The sequence below is a fragment of the Bufo bufo genome, chromosome 6 (genome assembly GCF_905171765.1).
Source record: "Bufo bufo chromosome 6, aBufBuf1.1, whole genome shotgun sequence".
Classification (NCBI taxonomy): domain Eukaryota; kingdom Metazoa; phylum Chordata; class Amphibia; order Anura; family Bufonidae; genus Bufo; species Bufo bufo.
In genome coordinates this window covers 7,192,334-7,209,539 of record NC_053394.1, presented here as the reverse complement: position 1 = coordinate 7,209,539, position 17,206 = coordinate 7,192,334, and the positions used below count along the sequence as shown (strand labels likewise).

Here is a 17,206-nt window from a genome sequence, read left to right as displayed (position 1 = left end):
CCTGACAGGACACACCTGTGAAGTGAAGACCATTTCAGGGGACTACCTCTTGAAGCTCATCAAGGGAATGCCAAGAGTGTGCAAAGCAGTAATCAAAGCAAAAGGTGGCTACTTTGAAGAACCTAGAATATGACATATTTTCAGTTGTTTCACACTTGTTTGTTATGTATATAATTCCACATGTGTTAATTCATAGTTTTGATGCCTTCAGTGTGAATCTTCAATTTTCATAGTCATGAGAATAAAGAAAACTCTTCGAATGAGAAGGTGTGTCCAAACTTTTGGTCTGTACTGTATATACACCGCAGGGGGTAGGCGGGCTCTATATACAAACACCGCAGGGCTGTCTGGGTAGGCGGGCTCTATATACATACGCCGCAGGGGCTGACCAGGTGGGCGGGCTCTATATACATACGCCACAGGGGCTGTCCGTGTGGGCGGGCTCTATATACAAACACTGCAGGGGCTGACCGGGTGGGCGGGCTCTATATACAAACACTGCAGGGGCTGACCGGGTGGGCGGGCTCTATATACATGCGCCGCAGGGGCTGACCGGGTGGGCGGGCTCTATATACATATGCCACAGGGGCTGACCGGGTGGGCGGGCTCTATATACATACGCCACAGGGGCTGACCGGGTGGGCGGGCTCTATATACATACGCCACAGGGGCTGACCGGGTGGGCGGGCTCTATATACATACGCCACAGGGGCTGACCGGGTGGGCGGGCTCTATATACATACGCCGCAGGGGCTGACCGGGTGGGCGGGCTCTATATACATACACCGCAGGGGCTGTCCGGGTCGGCGGGCTCTATATACATACGCCACAGGGGCTGACCGGGTGGGCGGGTTCTATATACATACGCCGCAGGGGCTGTCCGGGTGGGCGGGCTCTATATACATACGCCGCAGGGGCTGACCGGGTGGGCGGGCTCTATATACATACGCCGCAGGGGCTGACCGGGTGGGCGGGCTCTATATACATACGCCGCAGGGGGTAGGCGGGCTCTATATGCAAACACCGCAGGGGCTGTCCGGGTGGACGGGCTCTATATACATACGCCGCAGGGGCTGTCCGGGTGGGCGGGCTCTATATACATACGCCGCAGGGGCTGTCCGGGTGGACGGGCTCTATATACATACGCCGCAGGGGCACTCCCGGGTGGACGGGCTCTATATACATACGCCGCAGGGGCTGTCCGGGTGGACGGGCTCTATATACATAGGCCGCAGGGGCTGTCCGGGTGGGCGGGCTCTATATACATACGCCGCAGGGGGTAGGCAGGCTCTATATACAAACGCCGCAGGGGCTGTCCGGGTGGGCGTGCTCTATATACATACGCCGCAGGGGCTGTCCGGGTGGGCGTGCTCTATATACATACGCCACAGGGGCTGTCCGGGTGGATGGGCTCTATATACATACGCCGCAGGGGCTGTCCGGGTGGGCGGGCTCTATATACATACGCCGCAGGGGGTAGGCGGGCTCTATATACAAACACCGCAGGGCTGTCTGGGTAGGCGGGCTCTATATACATACGCCGCAGGGGCTGACCAGGTGGGCGGGCTCTATATACATACGCCGCAGGGGCTGTCCGGGTGGGCGTGCTCTATATACATACGCCGCAGGGGCTGTCCGGGTGGGCGTGCTCTATATACATACGCCGCAGGGGCTGTCCGGGTGGGCGTGCTCTATATACATACGCCGCAGGGGCTGACCGGGTGGGTGGGCGGGCTCTATATACATATGCCGCAGGGGCTGTCCGGGTGGGCGGGCGGGCTCTATATACATACGCCGCAGGGGCTGTCCGGGTGAGCGTGCTCTATATACATACGCCGCAGGGGCTGTCCGGGTGGGCGTGCTCTATATACATACGCCGCAGGGGCTGTCCGGGTGGACGGGCTCTATATATATATAGGCCGCAGGGGCTGTCCGGGTGGGCGGGCTCTATATACATACGCCGCAGGGGGTAGGCGGGCTCTATATACATACACCGCAGGGGCTGTCCGGGTGGGCGTGCTCTATATACATACGCCGCAGGGGCTGTCCGGCTGGGCGGGCTCTATATACATACGCCGCAGGGGCTGTCCGGCTGGGCGGGCTCTATATACATACGCCGCAGGGGCTGTCCGGGTTCTATATACATACGCCGCAGGGGCTGTCTGGGTGGGCGGGCTCTATATACATACGCCGCAGGGGCTGTCCAGGTGGGCGGGCTCTATATACATACACCGCAGGGGCTTTCCAGGTGGGTGGGCTCTATATATATATATATATATATATACATACATCGGAGGACCTCTCCAGGTGGGTGGGCTCTATAAACACACCGGAGAACTCGTCCAGGTGGGCATTGTCTATATACATACACCAGGAACCCGTCCAGGTGGGCAGGGTCTATCTACATACACTGGAGGACCCGTCCAGGTGGGCTCTATATACAAACGCCGCAGGGGCTTTACAGGTGGGCTCTATAAACATACACCGGAGGACCTCTCCAGGTGGGCAGGCTCTAAAAACATACACCGGAGGACCCGTGCAGGTTGGCGGGGTCTATATACATACACCGGAGAACCCGTGCAGGTGGGCAAGGTCTATATACATACACCGCAGAGGCTGTCCAGGTGGGCGGGGTCTATATACATACACCGCAGAGGACCTCTCCAGGTGGGCGGGTTCTACAAACATACAACGGAGGACCCGTGCAGGTTGGCGGGGTCTATATACATACACCGGAGAACCCGTGCAGGTGGGCGGGCTCTATAAACATACACCGGAGGACCCGTGCAGGTGGGCGAGGTCTATATACATACACCAGAGGACCCGTGCAGGTGGGCAAGGTCTATATACATACACCGCAGAGGCTGTCCAGGTGGGCGGGGTCTATATACATACACCAGAGGAACTCTCCAGGTGGGCGGGCTCTACAAACATACACCGGAGGACCCGTGCAGGTGGGCGGGCTCTATAAACATACACCGGAGGACCTCTCCAGGTGGGCGGGCTCTACAAACATATACCGGAGGACCCGTGCAGATTGGCGGGGTCTATATACATACACCGGAGAACCCGTGCAGGTGGGCAGGCTCTATAAACATACACCGGAGGACCCGTGCAGGTGGGCGAGGTCTATATACATACACCGCAGAGGCTGTCCAGGTGGGCGGGGTCTATATACATACACCAGAGGAACTCTCCAGGTGGGCGGGCTCTACAAACATACACCGGAGGACCCGTGCAGGTGGGCGGGCTCTATAAACATACACCGGAGGACCCGTGCAGGTGGACGAGGTCTATATACATACACCGCAGAGGCTTTCCAGGTGGGCGGGGTCTATATACATACACCGGAGGACCCGTGCAGGTGGACGAGGTCTATATACATACACTGCAGAGGCTGTCCAGGTGGGCGGGGTCTATATACATATACCAGAGGACCTCTCCAGGTGGGCGGGCTCTATAAACATACACTGGAGGACCCGTGCAGGTGGGCGAGGTCTATATACATACACAGAGGACCCGTGCAGGTGGGCGGGCTCTATAAACATACACCGGAGGACCCGTGCAGGTGGACGAGGTCTATATGCATACACCGCAGAGGCTGTCCAGGTGGGCGGGGTCTATATACATACACCAGAGGACCTCTCCAGGTGGGCGGGCTCTACAAACATACACCAGAGGAACTCTCCAGGTGGGCGGGCTCTACAAACATACACCGGAGGACCCGTGCAGGTGGGCGGGCTCTATAAACATACACCGGAGGACCCGTGCAGGTAGACGAGGTCTATATACATACACCGCAGAGGCTGTCCAGGTGGGCGGGGTCTATATACATACACCGGAGGACCCGTGCAGGTGGACGAGGTCTATATACATACACTGCAGAGGCTGTCCAGGTGGGCGGGGTCTATATACATACACCAGAGGACCTCTCCAGGTGGGCGGGCTCTATAAACATACACTGGAGGACCCGTGCAGGTGGGCGAGGTCTATATACATACACCGGAGGACCTGTGCAGGTGGGCGGGCTCTATAAACATACACCGGAGGACCCGTGCAGGTGGACGAGGTCTATATACATACACCGCAGAGGCTGTCCAGGTGGGCGGGGTCTATATACATACACCAGAGGACCTCTCCAGGTGGGCGGGCTCTACAAACATACACCGGAGGACCCGTGCAGGTGGGCGAGGTCTATATACATACACCAGAGGACCCGTGCAGGTGGGCGAGGTCTATATACATACACCAGAGGACCCGTGCAGGTGGGCGAGGTCTATATACATACACCAGAGGACCCGTGCAGGTGGGCGGGCTCTATAAACATACACCGGAGGACCCGTGCAGGTGGGCGAGGTCTATATACATACACCGCAGAGGCTGTCCAGGTGGGCGGGGTCTATATACATACACCAGAGGACCTCTCCAGGTGGGCGGGCTCTACAAACATACACCGGAGGACCCGTGCAGGTGGGCGAGGTCTATATACATACACCAGAGGACCCGTGCAGGTGGGCGAGGTCTATATACATACACCAGAGGACCCGTGCAGGTGGGCGGGCTCTATAAACATACACCGGAGGACCTGTGCAGGTGGGCGAGGTCTATATACATACACCGCAGAGGCTGTCCAGGTGGGCGGGGTCTATATACATACACCAGAGGACCTCTCCAGGTGGGCGGGCTCTACAAACATACACCGGAGGACCCGGGCAGGTTGGCGGGGTCTATATACATACACCGGAGGACCTCTCCAGGTGGGCGGGCTCTACAAACATACACCGGAGGACCCGTGCAGGTTGGCGGGGTCTATATACATACACCAGAGGACCCGTGCAGGTGGGCGAGGTCTATATACATACACCAGAGGACCCGTGCAGGTGGGCGGGCTCTATAAACATACACCGGAGGACCCGTGCAGGTGGGCGAGGTCTATATACATACACCGCAGAGGCTGTCCAGGTGGGCGGGGTCTATATACATACACCAGAGGACCTCTCCAGGTGGGCGGGCTCTACAAACATACACCGGAGGACCCGGGCAGGTTGGCGGGGTCTATATACATACACCGGAGGACCTCTCCAGGTGGGCGGGCTCTACAAACATACACCGGAGGACCCGTGCAGGTTGGCGGGGTCTATATACATACGCCGGAGGACCTGTGCAGGTGGGCGGGCTCTATAAACATACACCGGAGGACCCGTGCAGGTGGGCGAGGTCTATATACATACACTGCAGGGGCTGTCCAGGTGGGCGGGCTCCACTGCTGTCCCCAGGGTGACGGGCCCCTGCTCTGCCTTCCTCAGGTTCTCCTTCACCTCCACGATCTGCAGCTCCAGATCCACCCTCTGGTTCTCGCGCAGTTTACATTCTTCCTCTTTGCTCTTCAGCTTTTCCTCCAGGACGGGAAGAAGGTTCTTATCTGAGAAAAGAGGCCGAAATGAGGGAACCGCTCCATGTTCACTGCCTGCGTTAGGTGCAATCGATTGCTCTTTGTTATCAGCCGTGCACCTCAGAAGGGCCCCATCCTCTGTCTTCTCATCGTTGGCCGTGCAACCGGATAAAATCTATTGTTCCTTGCTCTCATTCATTTCAGGATGCAGAGAGGCGGAGTATAAGACAAGATATCAGCCACTGTGAGAAAGCATGAACTTCCCTGCCCCCCATGATCCCTACGAGGTCACATATCCCCGATGCTGAGACATTTACATCCAGCTGATCGACTCCGTGTGGTCGGGATATGCCGAGTACTTCCATAAAGTGCTCTATACATAACTGGTCCTGACCTAACACTTCTCACAGCTGAAGGTTTGTTACAGTTGTATCCAATGTAGTCAATCATCTGTGAGCAAAGTAGTCAGGACTCCAGACTGATACACGTTACTTGCACTAATACATTGTAACAAACTGAGATCTGTGCTGCTGATGTGTGTACCTCACAGAGTACTGTCTAGAGTCTGATACACTGTAACAAACCCTCAGCTGTCAGGTTATCACAGGTATAGGGATGGATGAGGGTGCTCAGGTACCTGTGCAGGTGGCAATGCTTTCTTTCAGCTCGCGCCTTTCCTTGCGGAGTTGCGCCAGCTGCAGGCGGATCTCCTCCCTCTCCCGCTCCAGCTTCTCTTTCACCTCGGTGAATCTTCTGGCTTCGGCCTCGGTGCGGTTCTTCCCCAGTTTGGTTTCAATGGCTGAAAACAGAGAGAGAAGGAAGTAAATCCACAATGTACGCCCTTGTTCACACTGGGGTCACACCCTGGCTTCTGGACAGCGGCTCAGGCCCTGTGTCACATCCTGGGCCCAGGTCACCACTACACCCCTGTTCCCGCTAAGTCACGCGGCTCACGCCCCTTCATCACATGAGGCCGCTGGATTATTATTTTCAGATGTAAAACCTGATGCAACATTATGAGCCACAAATCCACCAATATTTGTTGCATTTTACGCCACATTCTAGACCTAATCACATTAGTAAATGTGATTTTCAAGATCACTGCTTGCTGTCAGGGAATAAAAACATTCTTCTTTACATACATCCAGAGGCAGAAATTGTGTCCAGTGTTGACCACCATCCTCCATATATGGGCCAAACCATTCCTATCAGGGGTATGCTATTCTGCTTAGGTTTGATAAGCGCCCCTTACCAACCCTGGTAATGCCCGTCTCATTGGCGCCATGTTCTCTGGTGCGCCTCCAGTGTACATTATACTTAGATGGTCTCCACCCGTCTGTCTCACCTGGACTGGACACTTTGCTTCTCTCCACCTTGCATTTTCCCAGCAGCGGACTGGACACGGCACTGTTTGTTACCTGCAGATCCGGGGTCGCTTCTGCTGGACGGTGATTAACATCCTGCACAATGAAAATAACTATAATCAGGGTTTCCAACCTGTAACTCTTAAACTTCAAACTGCAAAAGTACAACTCCCAGCATGCAGCTCTAAGGGCATGCTGGTAGTTGTAGTTTGGCATCACCCAACAGCACACAGACTGCAGCAGGGAGAGAAGGAGGAACTGCCAGATATAAGACCATCCTGGACTTGGTCCCTGATGTCTGGCTCTCACCTCTGGTGCAGGACCTGCCGCCTCCGGGTCTTTGCTTGGTTTCAGCTCCGGTTCCTTGTTGTTGGCCCCCTCTGGAGTGGGTGAGGGTGTCGGGGTCTCGCTCACTATTTTCATGGCTATATCGTGCACACAGTATTTTGCAGGTAAAAGGTCCAGATAAGTGTTCTCCACTCCAGGCTGCACCTCAGCCCTGGGCTCTTCTTCCTGCGTGGAGATTGTGGTAAAGAAGCAACACTTTCTATAATCTGCTAATGACTGGACGACGCCTGTTCACTGCCCACGAGGCATTCCCACAAAACCGGGAGACTTGCCATTCAAGGTTCTGGGAAAGCTTGGTGAGTGGTTCATAATGGTGGCTTATACTTTGCACCCATTTTCCCAGACACTCTTTTTAGCATTGCCACAAATGATAGGTACGGCCGCCCAGCGCATCACAAACAGCAAAATCTGCAACACAGCTCAAATTCTGCTTCACATTTCTTCTGCAGCATGTGGATGAAATTAAGACCATCTACTGTGCTGGTACTGTAATAAGCTGCAGAGCTGAGATCACAATTCACCTGGGGTACATTACTTATCCTGTACTGATCCTGAGTTACATCCTGTATTATTTATGGTTCAGATAGCCAAATGGCTAATGGATTCCCGTTTGCGGTCTATTTTAAAATATAACGTTTATTAACTGTTCTTTAAAAATATATACGGGAAGACAAAAAAAGAGAAAAAAGAAGAAAATGTCTTAAAATTAAAGTGCTCTTGTGCTTGGCAGCAATCAGTATTTCATTTGTTAATGATTACTGCTTATATTTGCAGTCTCTCTTTCTTCATGTAACTGCCACTCCATCCTAGTGAATAATTCCTAATCTACTTCCCTATTCCGGTTTACTGGAAATATAACCAGATGACAGGTCCCTGTCAAAGCTACACCGGAGACTCTAGTATAGGTAACTATATTCCATTGTTCAGCTTGGATGGATAGAGTGTTGCTGTTTGTATCGGCTACAGCCGGTGTCTGCAGCGCACCGGGAGCCGAACACCAAGCACACGCACTAACTTAAAACCTAACTTGCAGCTCCCCCGACATGATGGTTGATAGTAGCTCCATCGCCCCTGAAGACGCCACATCTGTGGCGAAACATGTCGGGGGAGCTGCAAGTTAGGTTTTAAGTTAGTGCGTGTGCTTGGTGTTCGGCTCCCGGTGCGCTGCAGACACCGGCTGTAGCCGATACAAACAGCAACACTCTATCCATCCAAGCTGAACAATGGAATATAGTTACCTATACTAGAGTCTCCGGTGTAGCTTTGACAGGGACCTGTCATCTGGTTATATTTCCAGTAAACCGGAATAGGGAAGTAGATTAGGAATTATTCACTAGGATGGAGTGGCAGTTACATGAAGAAAGAGAGACTGCAAATATAAGCAGTAATCATTAACAAATGAAATACTGATTGCTGCCAAGCACAAGAGCACTTTAATTTTAAGACATTTTCTTCTTTTTTCTCTTTTTTTGTCTTCCCGTATATATTTTTAAAGAACAGTTAATAAACGTTATATTTTAAAATAGACCGCAAACGGGAATCCATTAGCCATTTGGCTATCTGAACCATAAATAATTTAAATCCCGGGTCCAAGGGTCCCTGAAGGGAAACATCCTGTATTATACTCCAGAGCTGCACTCACTATTCTGCTGGTGGAGTCACTGTGTACATACATTACTTATCCTGTACTGATCCTGAGTTACATCCTGTATTATACTCCAAAGCTGCACTCAGTATTCTGATGGTGCAGTCACTGTGTACATACATTACTTATCCTGTACTGATCCTGAGTTACATCCTGTATTATACCCCAGAGCTGCACTCACTATTCTGCTGGTGGAGTCACTGTCTACATACATTACTTATCCTGTACTGATCCTGAGTTACATCCTGTATTATACCCCAGAGCTGCACTCACTATTCTGCTGGTGCAGTCACTGTGTACATACATTACTTATCCTGTACTGATCCTGAGTTACATCCTATATTACACTCCAGAGCTGCACTCACTATTCTGCTGGTGCAGTCACTGTGTACATACATTACTTATCCTGTACTGATCCTGAGTTACATCCTGTATTATACTCCAGAGCTGCACTCACTATTCTGCTGGTGGAGTCACTGTCTACATACATTACTTATCCTGTACTGATCCTGAGCTACATCCTGTATTATACACCGGAGCTGCACTCACTATTCTGCTGGTGCAGTCACTGTGTACATACATTACTTATCCTGTACTGATCCTGAGTTACATCCTGTATTATATTCCAGAGCTGCACTCACTATTCTGCTGGTGCAGTCACTGTGAACATACACTACTTATCCTGTACTGATCCTGAGTTACATCCTGTATTATACTCCAGAGCTGCACTCACTATTCTGCTGGTGCAGTCACTGTGTACATACATTAGTTATCCTGTACTGATCCTGAGTTACATCCTGCATTATACTCCAGAGCTGCACTCACTATTCTGCTGGTGCAATCACTGTGTACATACATTACATTACTTATCCTGTACTGATCCTGAGTTACATCCTGTATTATACTCCAGAGCTGCACTCACTATTCTGCTGGTGGAGTCACTGTCTACATACATTACTTATCCTGTACTGATCCTGAGCTACATCCTGTATTATACACCGGAGCTGCACTCACTATTCTGCTGGTGCAGTCACTGTGTACATACACTACTTATCCTGTACTGATCCTGAGTTACATCCTGTATTATACTCCAGAGCTGCACTCACTATTCTGCTGGTGCAGTCACTGTGCACATACATTACTTATCCTGTACTGATCCTGAGTTACATCCTGTATTATACTCCAGAGCTGCACTCACTATTCTGCTGGTGCAGTCACTGTGTACATACACTACTTATCCTGTACTGATCCTGAGTTCCATCCTGTATTATACTCCAGAGCTGCACTCACTATTCTGCTGGTGCAGTCACTGTGTACATACATTACTTATCCTGTACTGATCCTGAGTTCCATCCTGTATTATACTCCAGAGCTGCACTCACTATTCTGCTGGTGGAGTCACTGTGTACATACATTACTTATCCTGTAGTGATCCTTAGTTACATCCAGTATTATACCCTAGAGCTGCACTCATTATTCTGCTGGTGCAGTCACTGTGTACATACATTAGTTATCCTGTACTGATCCTGAGTTACATCCTGCATTATACTCCAGAGCTGCACTCACTATTCTGCTGGTGCAATCACTGTGTACATACATTACATTACTTATCCTGTACTGATCCTGAGTTACATCCTGTATTATACTCCAGAGCTGCACTCACTATTCTGCTGGTGCAGTCACTGTGTACATACATTACATTACTTATCGTGTACTGATCCTGAGTTACATCCTGTATTATACTCCAGAGCTGCACTCACTATTCTGCTGGTGCAGTCACTGTGTACATACATTACTTATCCTGTACTGATCCTGAGTTACATCCTGTATTATACTCCAGAGCTGCACTCACTATTCTGCTGGTGCAATCACTGTGTACATACATTACATTACTTATCCTGTACTGATCCTGAGTTACATCCTGTATTATACTCCAGAGCTGCACTCACTATTCTGCTGGTGCAGTCACTGTGTACATACATTACTTATCCTGTACTGATCCTGAGTTACATCCTGTATTATACTCCAGAGCTGCACTCACTATTCTGCTGGTGCAGTCACTGTGTACATACATTACTTATCCTGTACTGATCCTGAGTTACAGCCTGTATTATACTCCAGAGCTGCACTCACTATTCTGCTGGTGCAGTCACTGTGTACATACATTACTTATCTGTACTGATCCTGAGTTACATCCTGTATTATACTCCAGAGCTGCACTCACTATTCTGCTGGTGCAGTCACTGTGTACATACATTACTTATCCTGTACTGATCCTGAGTTACATCCTGTATTATACTCCAGAGCTGCACTCACTATTCTGCTGGTGGAGTCACTGTCTACATACATTACTTATCCTGTACTGATCCTGAGCTACATCCTGTATTATACACCGGAGCTGCACTCACTATTCTGCTGGTGCAGTCACTGTGTACATACACTACCTATCCTGTACTGATCCTGAGTTACATCCTGTATTATACTCCAGAGCTGCACTCACTATTCTGCTGGTGCAGTCACTGTGCACATACATTACTTATCCTGTACTGATCCTGAGTTACATCCTGTATTATACTCCAGAGCTGCACTCACTATTCTGCTGGTGCAGTCACTGTGTACATACATTACTTATCCTGTACTGATCCTGAGTTACATCCTGTATTATACTCCAGAGCTGCACTCACTATTCTGCTGGTGGAGTCACTGTGTACATACATTACTTATCCTGTAGTGATCCTTAGTTACATCCAGTATTATACCCCAGAGCTGCACTCATTATTCTGCTGGTGCAGTCACTGTGTACATACATTAGTTATCCTGTACTGATCCTGAGTTACATCCTGCATTATACTCCAGAGCTGCACTCACTATTCTGCTGGTGCAATCACTGTGTACATACATTACATTACTTATCCTGTACTGATCCTGAGTTACATCCTGTATTATACTCCAGAGCTGCACTCACTATTCTGCTGGTGCAGTCACTGTGTACATACATTACTTATCCTGTACTGATCCTGAGTTACATCCTGTATTATACTCCAGAGCTGCACTCACTATTCTGCTGGTGCAGTCACTGTGTACATACATTACTTATCCTGTACTGATCCTGAGTTACATCCTGTATTATACTCCAGAGCTGCACTCACTATTCTGCTGGTGCAGTCACTGTGTACATACATTACTTATCCTGTACTGATCCTGAGTTACAGCCTGTATTATACTCCAGAGCTGCACTCACTATTCTGCTGGTGCAGTCACTGTGTACATACATTACTTATCCTGTACTGATCCTGAGTTACATCCCGTATTATACTCCAGAGCTGCACTCACTATTCTGCTGGTGCAGTCACTGTGTACATACATTACTTATCCTGTACTGATCCTGAGTTACATCCTGTATTATACTCCAGAGCTGCACTCACTATTCTGCTGGTGCAGTCACTGTGTACATACATTACTTATCCTGTACTGATCCTGAGTTACATCCTGTATTATACTCCAGAGCTGCACTCACTATTCTGCTGGTGCAGTCACTGTGTACATACATTACTTATCCTGTACTGATCCTGAGTTACATCCTGTATTATACTCCAGAGCTGCACTCACTATTCTGCTGGTGCAGTCACTGTGTACATACATTACTTATCCTGTACTGATCCTGAGTTACATCCTGTATTATACTCCAGAGCTGCACTCACTATTCTGCTGGTGCAGTCACTGTGTACATACATTACTTATCCTGTACTGATCCTGAGTTACAGCCTGTATTATACTCCAGAGCTGCACTCACTATTCTGCTGGTGCAGTCACTGTGTACATACATTACTTATCCTGTACTGATCCTGAGTTACATCCCGTATTATACTCCAGAGCTGCACTCACTATTCTGCTGGTGCAGTCACTGTGTACATACATTACTTATCCTGTACTGATCCTGAGTTACATCCTGTATTATACTCCAGAGCTGCACTCACTATTCTGCTGGTGCAGTCACTGTGTACATACATTACTTATCCTGTACTGATCCTGAGTTACATCCTGTATTATACTCCAGAGCTGCACTCACTATTCTGCTGGTGCAGTCACTGTGTACATACATTACTTATCCTGTACTGATCCTGAGTTTTACAGCAAGACACGGAGGCTCCTATTGCTATCTCTTCCTTTACTGTTGCACCAATAGCAGCAAAGAAATTTACATAAAGAACAATGTAACCATAGTAACCATCGTCCCACCCCCAGACAGCCCCTATAACAGGCCGCTCCTCCTTTGGATCTTCCTCTTTCTTTGCTGCTGCAATTTTCGGTTCTTTCATTTGTATTAGTTCCACACTAATTTTATATATATATATAGTTTTACTGCATAGCTGCTGATTGTCAGTTTATTTATATATTTGTATATCTATGGTGTTCCACCATTATGTCTAGGCAGGGTTTTTTCCTTTCAGGTTCCCCCCTCTTATTTCACCTGGTTAAGGGGGGCTTCTCCCCCCTCTCATATCATCCTCTAACTGGTACCTTGCTACCCTTTCTCTCGGCCGCGACCGCCGCTTTCCCCTCTGCTTTTGTCTCATTCTAGCCTTTTATCCCATCTCCCTGTACCTGCTTGCGCCTCCCACTTCTCTTACGTTGCGCCCGGTGCGGCCCGCGCTTCTCTCGTTTCGAGAGATCCCGGCGGCCATCTTCATTCCCCCTTAGCCACGCTCCGGACTGGCCGCCGACTCTCCTGGCTCCTGCTTATTTCGTCTTTGCTAGACTTTATACTGCTTCCCTGTAAGTACCTGCTTAGCCTATACCCCCTTTAGGCCCTATAGCCAGTTATTGTAGAGAGATCTATACCTACCATCATGTCTACTCCTGACCAGCCTCTCACACAGGCCTGCCCTCCTCCCCCTGAGGATGTTAGGGTTGAGAGTGAAGACCCTCGTTCATTAGCGCTGCAGCGTTCTGTCTCCAATGCTATTATGGCGGCAATGGGCTCTATGTCCACTATATTGTCTGAGAGCATTTCACAGGCTCTGGCTTCCCTCCCTCCTAGAGAGGTTCTGCAGGCCGCCCCTTTAATGAATCCGCCATCCAACGCCATAGACCCTCCTGTTTCACAGGAAAATAGGACTGCTGTGCGAACTGCCACCCATGAGAGCGTGCTGGGATCACACAAGAGAGCCTTGCCGCGCCAGGCAGAAAGGGCGCGTACGTGGAAATGTGCTAGAGCACAATCGGACACTGACACTGACTCTGATAAGGGTTCAGACATTGAGACGTTTGCGGACAATAGTTACCCCTCTGAGGAGGATGCCCCTAATCTGGGGCCAGACCCCATTGGCCCGACAAATTCGTCTTCACTAGTCAGGGACTCGTCTTCACCCGCAGTCGATTTGGCCACTGCCCTGGTAGACCCTTCGGGCGAACTGATGTTCGACCCAGACGCCTTCCACCACCCTAGGTTGGCGGAGTGGCTTCCTACGGACCATGTGGGCAAGTACCTTGAGCGCTGGGTTCGTCACCCGCTCAGTAAGGAGGCACGTAACAAGCTTAGAGCTGAGTGCCCCAGGCCCCTGGTTCCTAACAAAGTCTGCGACACTCCTGTGGTCGACCCAAAAATGACACAGTTCCTATCTAAGACTGGCTGGAAGTCCCGTAAAGGGTTGGACTCCGCCTTACGGAGCTGTCAGGACAAGCTCCTTGATGTTTTCGGCCCCTTAACTAAACTGTTGGAAATGGCTGAGGTGGCCAGAGCAGATGGCTTGCAGATAGACCCTGAAGAGCTACGCGGCTGGGTCCAGAGAGCGATTTGTATCGCAGGAAATGCCAATACATCATTGGCCATTGAACCGCGTAAGGCCATTCTCTAAGATTGACCCCAAGCTGGCCAACCTTGCCCTTACTGAGGCAGGTAAAGACGCGCAGGGGCTTCTGTTTGGCGATTCTTTTATAAAAGATCTGAGTCGCTTTGTAGGGGCGTTTACGGCCTAATCCTCTATGCGTAGAGTGTTTCAGGGGAGGGTCTCCACCAGGGTCGGCAGTAGCAGGGGCCGCCTGTCCGGCCGATCCACTTTTCAGGCCTGTAGCGCGGGCCGAGGCTCCTTTCACCAGAGACCCACTTTCCAAGATCAGAGGAACTCGTCACCTTTCTTCCCAGCCAGAGGCGGCCAGTGGCGTTCCAGATCCTTCCGTGGGAATCCCAATTCCAGGAGACCTTTCGGTAAGTCCTCCCCCAATGGGGGATTTTTCAGACCATTACATCGGGGGCAGACTCCGTCATTTTTTCCATGCCTGGTTAGCCATCACGTCAGACCCTTGGGTCTTGGCCACAGTCAGGGGTTTCCGTATAGAGCTCATAGACTCCCCAAGCCGCCTCCCTCTCCCCCCTCCTTTTGTACTATCAAGGCCTGATTGCACTCTGGTCCCGAGTCCGGACGGTCCCGAGCCTTTTTTCTTTTTTTTGTGAGTCAGTCAGTGAGTGATAGGCCGCCTCACTACAGGTAATCCGTATCCTGTAGTAACTTTAAATAAGCGCTCATCTCTTTACTATCTTACACTCAGCTCCAGTAACAGGCAGTGCAGATGGCACTCACTCACTGACATCACGCGCCTGCTCCTTCCACTAAGCAGCGCAAGCGCGTGACGTCAGTGAGTGAGCGCTGCCGCCCGCACTGCCTGTTACTGGAGGGAGCTGAATGTAAGGTAGTAAAGAGATGAGCGCTGATTTAAAGTTACTGCAGGATACGGATTACAGTTTATAAATGTATACTCCTGTGGGCGGCGGGGAGGGGGATCTATGGATGGTGGCACTGTTATAGAGAGGGGGATCTGTGGATGACACTGTTATGGGGAATCTGTGGATGCCGCCACTGTTATGGGGGGGCATCTGTGGATGACACTTATGGGGGCGATCTGTGGATGACACTTATGGGGGGGATCTGTGGATGACACTGGTATGGAAGGATCTGTGGATGACACTGTTATGGAGGGGGATCTGTGGATGACACATATAGCATAAGATGCTATATACTGTATGTGTCTTCCACAGATCCCCCCCATAAGTGTCATCCACAGATCCCCCTCCATAACAGTGTCATCCACAGATCCCCCCCCCCATAATAGTGCCATCCACAGATCTTCCATAATAGTGTCATCCCCAGATCCCCCATAACAGTATCCTCCACAGATCCCCCATAATAGTGTCATCCACAGATCCCCATAACAGTGTCATCCACAGATCCCCATAACAGTGTCATCCACAGATCCCCCATAACAGTGTCATCCCCAGATCCCCCCCATAACAGTGCCAGTCAGGAGTCAGGACCTATTCTAAAGGGGCGGAGTAGGAGCGGGCCATTGGGGGGGGGGGGGATCCCCAGGCCTTGAGCTGTGTAAGGGGCCCCAAAATTTCTGATGGCAGCCCTACTTGCACGTCATGGCCTGCTGGTCTCTGCTGTTTCAAACAGCAGAGACCTACAGATAATTACCGTGACAGGCAATAATGCCGATCGCTGTTATTAAAGGCTTTACAAGCCATGATCAAGTGAGATCACGACATCTTAGGCTACGTCTACACGACGACATTTGTCGTTGTGTAGACGTAGCCTAAATGCACACCCCCTTCGGCCAATGGGACTGTTGGTAGTTGCTCTGAATACTAACACAGCCTCGCTGACGAGGTTGATAGCATTCATGCTGCCATTCTTATTTTGGCCACCAGATGGCAGGCCAACATAAGAAATAAGCAATTGACAGTCATAAACTCATTTTAAAAATCCCTGATTGTGCAAATTTAAAAATTAAAAAACTGAATTTATAGGCTCATATATGAGCTTCAAAATCATTACAAAAATTTTTTTTTTTAAAGAATATAAAAGTTTAAATCACCCCACTTTCCGTGTAATAAAAAAATGAATAACTAAATACATAAATTTCGCGAACGAAAATTCCTGTACTATTAAAATATTTTAAAAAATTCTAATACGGCGAATGCCGTAATGGGAAAAAGGGTCAAAATTAACGATTTGCCATTTTTTCATTGCTTCTCTTACATCAAAAATGTAATAAAATGTGATCAAAAAGTCACACACACTCCAAAATTGTATCAATAAAAACCACAGAGTGTCCTGCAACAGCTTAGTTGACATCAGTATAACAAAAGTTATGGGGGTCAGAATATGGTGATGTAAAAAAAACATTTATTTTTCAAAGTTTAAAGAGTTAATAACTAAACTTTTACACTAACTTTTAATATGTTGTCCCTAACTCTTTAAAACATCTTTTTCTAATATACTTTATTAATTTTCTATTTTTACTGTACTTTTTCATCCCTAAAGCGCACCATTTACTGGTACGCTAAAACTCAGTTCTCCCTACACCGCCGAGCTGTCAGCAGAGTACGGAGTACTCATTTGATGAATGGGGCCGCAGCAGCGCAGGGAGTAGGGGAGGAGAACTGCATGTCAGCTC

The 17,206-nt window shown here is 49.7% G+C and overlaps 1 protein-coding gene across 1 annotated transcript in view; it reads right to left on the bottom strand.

Moving 5' to 3' along the window:
- AFAP1L2 (actin filament associated protein 1 like 2) overlaps positions 1-17,206 on the bottom strand; it is a 105,860-nt gene that overhangs the window by 8,209 nt on the left and 80,445 nt on the right. Inside the window, exons 14-17 of the mRNA XM_040435196.1 lie at positions 7,066-7,269; positions 6,738-6,852; positions 6,030-6,191; positions 5,232-5,422 (exon numbers count right to left, since the gene is read on the bottom strand). Coding sequence (XP_040291130.1) covers positions 5,232-5,422; positions 6,030-6,191; positions 6,738-6,852; positions 7,066-7,269 — 672 coding nt within the window. The remainder of the gene's footprint in view (positions 1-5,231; positions 5,423-6,029; positions 6,192-6,737; positions 6,853-7,065; positions 7,270-17,206) is intronic.